Raw genomic sequence first — 6,649 nt, forward strand, 5'->3', positions numbered from 1 at the left:
GAAATGGCACAGAATTCTTGAAAATCAATATTTTTCGATCTCTCTTCAGGAGACTTTCAATAGTAATACCCAATTGTTTATTTAACCCTCTTTGAATACTAACAAATTTTTATTGGCCTCCCAATTTTGGAGGTTTTGGGGGTTGTTGGCGGACCTATAAATTATAGTTACTATCAAAAAATAGCTAAATAAACAATTGAGTATTACTGTTGGGAATCTCCTGCAGACAAACAGAGTTTTCCAATCGAAAAATATTGATTTTTAAGAATTCTATACTATTTCTACGAAAAGTTGTTTTTTCTTCATAAAAAATACAGCGAAAACTTTGAACGCTCAAATTTGGGCGACTTCTAAATATTTATTTAATTCAAAATAAAAAATAGGAGTACACTTTTTTTCGATATAGAACAATACTAGGGGGTTGGGAGCATTAAAATTCTGACTTTATTTTTTCACATGCATTTTTGGACCACTCTGGTATGCATACATAGCCTTAATTTAGAAATCAATAAGGCAACATAAGTTCGAAGTATTTTGAATTACAAGTTAAACAGAAAAAAATGAAGGAACAATTTTCACTTAGCGAGACGTTATATACGTGTTGATTCGCCTTCGACTATATACAGTTGAATCATTCAGAGTCATGCCAGGAGTCAAGTCGGTGTAACTAACACATATTTATTATCTTACTTTCAATTTTTCCCTTTCAATTTTGATCAGTTGTTCAGCATTGGTATATGAATTTTGTGAAAACAAAAAAAATTCTTAGCTTCTGCATGCTAAAATGTTATTTTACAATGGAAATAAAAATGGAAAATGGTCTTCAGAAGCTAGTTAGTTACATTTAGGGAGTTCACAAGGTGTTGTATACTGTCGTACTGTTGTATGTCATAAACTTTAAACGGCTAAAACTATATTTAAGGAATTCGCAAGCTAACATAAAAGTCATGACCCAAAAAGACAAGATCACGCGGGCAGGAGACTAGCCCGTTAGAATCGCATTAAGGAAAAAAGTTGAACGATTTTGACATTAGCCGTTTATTTACATTTCTTCGTTGTTTACAATTTGGTGGTGGCATTTTACTGCAATTTTCTTCATTTTCGCTTGTGACAACGTGTGTACACATAAGATAAAGAATAATTTAACACAACGGCATGATTTTTAGAAGAATTTGCATAATAAAAATGATTTTTCATGCGTTCAACAATTTCGCGGTTTTCTCCGTTCTCTTCGTTGTTTACTTCTTACAGCAAAGATGGCGTCGAGATTTCGGCAGCTAGAAAATAACTTTTTTTCGTTCTTTCCGTCCCGCGTGATCTTGTGTCTTTCGTTCATGCATAAAAGTTTTATTATGAAATTCCACACAATTAAAAAATAGTTGGTGGTGATTTCAAGTCCTCTAAACATTTATTTAGCCGTTAAAAACTTTACAACATACAACAATACGACAAGTAAGACACCTTGTGAACCACCCAATTGTTTTCAAATTGAATGCAGCCTACTCAATGGCTTGAAGTTTTGATGATATTTGACAAGCAATGTGTGTGCGGAAATTGAAAGGCAAAACTGATTGTGTGTCGTCAGCGTTAATTGGATTCACCGATCTTAACAAGCTTAGATCGCTGAAACAACAATCCTTTGTCAGGGAAACTCCAGTAAGTAGGGCCGACTTTGTTAACCCTTCGCCGGGCGCAACTGATCTATAAGGCGTAGCCAGCACATTTTTTACCTCGCCGTGCCCTTTTATACCGTTAACTTTGCTGACGCTCATTAGCTGCCTCTTTTGAAGTGCTGTATACAGCAAAACTACTCAGTTTTTGTTTGACTTCCAGAACGAGAATTTATGTAGAATTCGATCTCAGAAGCTCATTGCGCCCAATCTCCAAATTTATTAAATTAATTATTTTTAGAATTATTTTTTAAATTTTATTATTCATCTAAAGTAGCTATTATGTACATGTCCCAGAGTTGAATCTTTATGGAATGTTTGCATTTCTTCTAAACTATTTTACGTTGTATGTTTAACCTTTTGATTTTTTAACTTTATTTTAAGATTTTTGTAGTAGCTGCTAAATTTTGTGTCAAATAAATGGATTTTTACGAAAATGTTTACATTTATTTCTTTTCAACATCCCTAAATGCCGTACCAGTATTCCCCAGATGTACAAACAATATAATTGTTTGTTTAGTATGTGTTTGTAAAAGAGGGCCAGTTAGGCCGTTTCGCCCGAAATTGACAGTCCCCATATTGCGTCTGACGAAGGGTTAAGAGTACACCATCCACTGAACCAGAATTCCATCATCGGAAACCAACGCCACCTGCCGCAGACGGAGAGCTCGAGTTGCTTCGGGAGGCTCGCTATACTTTTTTGCAGTGGAACCTTTCCAATATTCAATTCCATTTCCATTTTCAAAAAAAAAAAAAATGTAAATATTCAATATTTAAGATTCTTGTATATATTTAGAATTTTAGATTAGGTGAAAACACGGTTAATTCGACTATAAGAGTCCGGTTTATTAGTATTCGAAAAATCAAGATTTCAAAAAAGCTGACTAAAAGTATTTGAAAACAAAAATGGTTTGGAGTCACCCTAATATATATACATACACATATGTATTTGTAATGTCAATATGTAAATAGCATCATCTGTGTTAGAAAGCGCGAAAGAAGAAAAACTGAACTATCTATGTATACATATGTATGTGATGTGAGGGAACAAACCCTGCAGGGAAAATGCGAAATGGAGAATCAAAGTCTAGTTCAATACTAGTTCTTTATCGCCAAAAATGAGCCAGGTACCAAAAGCAGCGAAATGTGGTAATTTTAAAAAACTATTTTATTTTACTTTTCAAAACTACATCTCGCTAGCTTAGAATGAAAAGTTGATAAGTCCACTTTTTGTAAAAAATTACATTTTGATGCAAGAAGCAAGAGCAATTAAAAATGCATCGTTTTCTAAAAGATCGAATTACCTACTACGAGCATTTTATTTCTAATCATTCCTATTCAGTAATCCGCAAATTTTTCTAAGTCGAAAATAGTCACAGAATATGTTTATCAATACAAAATCTTTTTACTAGAATTCCAGACGTATGGTAACGAATTTAGAACTGGTTCGGAAATATAGAAAAATGGATGCAGTGGGGGGCGATTGACCTTTCGTAGAACATCGCTTTGTTAAATTCGTCACTTGCTAGTATGAAAAAGAGATTTAACGCGGATTACTTATGTATGTAGTTATGACTCTAAATTATCTAGAACACGAACTGGTGGTGCTTTTGAACACAGGCTTAAAACTTAAGAACTTTTCGAGGCAAATTAATGCCTTTTAGCGCATAAAATATTTTATATATATTTTGTTTATTAATTTATTCGTTTTTGTTTTAACTTAAATTATTAATAAATAAGTTTGTATTGTATTTAATATAAGTCTTTGAATTTTAAGGATTTATATCCATCTCTTTCTAAACCGCAAGGCCTAGTAAATTCTTGATGAGCTTCATGAAACCATTCGTTGCAAACTAGAAAAAAAAATAAATTCTGTGTTAAAGATAAGATAAAATTAAAGTGATTATTTAATGCAAATAAATTTATAGTAAATGTTTTATCCATAGATTTTCTAAAATATGGCTATTACTCCAAAGAACAAAGAACTCCCAAAAATAAAATTATACGGCAATGGAGTCAAGTGAAGTTGAAGCATTAAAATATTAAATTAAGAATAGGAATGAGTGGTTGGTAAAAGAAAAAAATAAAAGGCCTTTTGTGTCTCTAAATGTTATTTTAAAGCGGAGAAAGGCAGCCTCGGGTTTGTGCAAAAATTAGGTATGCATTATAGGCGTTTCAGTAAAGAAATCTTATGCTTTCTGAGGTGAAAAAACAAGTTTTATTTCGCTTAAATAGGATCATATTTAATATTTCCGCCTACAATGTAAAAATCTTCACCATTTTTCATATTTCGTGTTTTTAAAGATTGGGAAGAACATACAGCTAATTTTAGCTTAATCGATGTACGTTACGCGAACATACTTTGTTTTTGTATTGAGGTTTGACATTTCGCCGTCTATAATGGCACAAATCAAACAAATTCACGAAATTCTGTCAAGCGTGATTATCTCACCGCTCTCAATTTACGTAAGACCGTGAATTAAGAGTCCATAATCTACAGGTTCTTAAGTTTCTTACGGTAAGTTAGGTTTTGACTGACCGTTAACACAGTCTCTCATATACCAGGCCGACCAAAATAGTAAGCTAAGTTAAGTCTAAACTAACTGAGCTTTTAGTTTCAGCTTTGCTAAATATTTTGCTACTATTGTAGGCAAAGGGCTACTTTTAAAATGAAAAGCTACAATGCTTCATAAATGGCAACATTTCCATAGATTCAATGTTTTCATTCTCATAGGTGACAATGGCTTTACGTATTGCTAATAGACAGTTCTCCGTAACCGACAGGCATTATCGAGGAGCAGATTGCGCTTTCTGTGGTCACCTTTCCTTAGTCACTTCCTTAGACGAATCGGGAGATGTTAATCATAGATGCCTGACGAGTTTCTTCAAGGGTTCAAAATGGTTCAGCAAATGTGAGTGACAAAACTCTTAAGTCGTGGCATCACAACGGGCCTTCAAATCGTGGTTTAAGTCGATCCCGGCGTAGGATTGGCAGCCACACCTACCCCTCTCCTTGTTATTTCTTTGCGTTCTTCAACCTATTTCTAATATCTAGCCACTATTTAAGAAAATGCATTCAAACGTAAATAAAAATATAAAGGCAAGAAATATTACCTCCATATTATGTAGGGCTGGCAAACTTTCGACAGTTTCCGATACTATTACCCAGAACAACTTCTTTGAGAACACATTTCAAGTCGTCCTCAAAAATGTGGAATATCTTTATGATACTATATTTATTATGAAATATAATGAAATTAGATTTATTTTACCTTTAGTTTTTTTGTAGAAATATAAATCTATCCACTGTGCTTGGTTTACGCCACCTAGACTGGGATGCACAGATATTTTTTTGCTACACCAGTGCATTTCAAACTATGTATAGCTACAATGAACCTCAAAAGTCTTCGCGCAATTTCTGTCCCAAATTTTTTATAAAAATATAGTGAACACTACAACTTAAAACATAAAAATATATTTTCTAAACTTTTTGCAAAACTCAGGAGACTTCAATAAATTTCCAAACACATTTTCAAGTTTCTAATCACCTTTTTTTTAGAAAAATCTAGACAATGAAATTTTGTAGCTTATTTTATTTTCGTCTGGTAAAGTACAAGTTTGAATTTTCTAAAAATTTCATTGGGTTCTGATTTCCCTCCATATAAAATATTGTTGAACTTACTTTGTAGGAAAGAAATAAAATGTTTCTAAAAAATCTGAATTTGCAAAAAGATTAGAAAATGTATGTTTATGTTTTTTGTTTATAAAAATTTAGCGAAAAAAAATTATTTACAAATTTAAGATATACCTTGATCCCAGTAGAACTTAACGCGTAAGTACGGTTTTTAGAGATATCTTGACTCCAGCGACACCTACTGGACCAATTTTAGGAAAAAGTGTTTATGCAAGTATATTCAAATGGCTCATATGTATGTGCTCTGAGTTTTTAGAAATATCTCAGTTCAAACGAAGCCTGCTGGGAAAATGTTCAATTATAATATTTCTTTTTATGCGGCTAATATATTCTCTGAATTTGAATGAAATCGGACTGTTAGTGTGATTTTTGAAATATTTCAATTACAGCGCACAGTCGTTTAAAGCTGGTATTTAGTGTTCATAATTTACTGGAGCCTTAATTTTTCTCTCAATTTGAGTATTTTTCAAACTGAAAGCTTATAAAATTTGCAAGAGACTAGTTGAGTCTGACTTTTGAATTTTTATTATATTATATTAAATTTTTTAGTGTAAATTGCAGAAAAAGTGGCAATTTTGAAGAAAATCGATTCTGCCGTTCCAGTTAATAACAGTTACATAATAAAAACTAGTTGAAAACAATTGTAGAGTTCCCGCAAAATGAAAAAAATAACTAGAAAAATTTGAAATGTTATAAACAAATTTTCAAAAAAAAAAAATGTTTTGAGTCTTAAGAAAAATCTTGGGGTACAAAGTTTTATAGATGATTGAATTTTAGTGCATATCTGTATACTAAATGGGAAATAAAAGCGTGTTGTATTATTAAAAATCAATGCGAATACTTAGCCACTTGCAACTTGCAACTGGTCTCTTGCAAATTTTATAAGCGTTCATGCAATAATAAAATTATCCAAATTGAGTGAAAAATGAAGGCTCCAGTGAATTATGAACACCAAATGCCAGTTTTGCAAAATAGTTAGCAGTACAAACATACGCTATGGATTTGAAATTTTTTCTCAGAAAGCCTTTCGCCAAGAACATCGGGAAAAAAGCAAACTTGTCATAAACATCTAAATTCATTTTTTACTTATCCTACGTATGTTGGGCCACACTCGTTTTAGGGTTCATAGAATTATGTATACACATACATAAATCCTAATATATAACTTCGTAAACCTGGCTTTATCAAAGAATGTATTTGAATACATATGCATATTTTTATCTGGCGGACAAAGTTTGAAAAAAAGTGTTTGAACTTACTCCACTTTGAGCCCACTAATACGGGA

At 32.3% G+C, this 6,649-nt stretch overlaps 1 protein-coding gene across 1 annotated transcript in view; it reads right to left on the reverse strand.

Moving 5' to 3' along the window:
- Positions 1 to 3,408: 3,408 nt before the first annotated feature.
- Positions 3,409 to 6,649, reverse strand: part of LOC118738533 (prolyl 4-hydroxylase subunit alpha-2) — a 6,067-nt gene continuing 2,826 nt past the window's right edge. The window contains exon 8 of the mRNA XM_036469470.1: positions 3,409 to 3,523. Coding sequence (XP_036325363.1) covers positions 3,423 to 3,523 — 101 coding nt within the window. The 3' untranslated portion in view covers positions 3,409 to 3,422. The remainder of the gene's footprint in view (positions 3,524 to 6,649) is intronic.

This window comes from Rhagoletis pomonella, unplaced genomic scaffold (assembly GCF_013731165.1).
Source record: "Rhagoletis pomonella isolate Grant_MI unplaced genomic scaffold, Rhpom_1.0 Rhpom_scaffold_00004, whole genome shotgun sequence".
NCBI lineage: Eukaryota > Metazoa > Arthropoda > Insecta > Diptera > Tephritidae > Rhagoletis > Rhagoletis pomonella.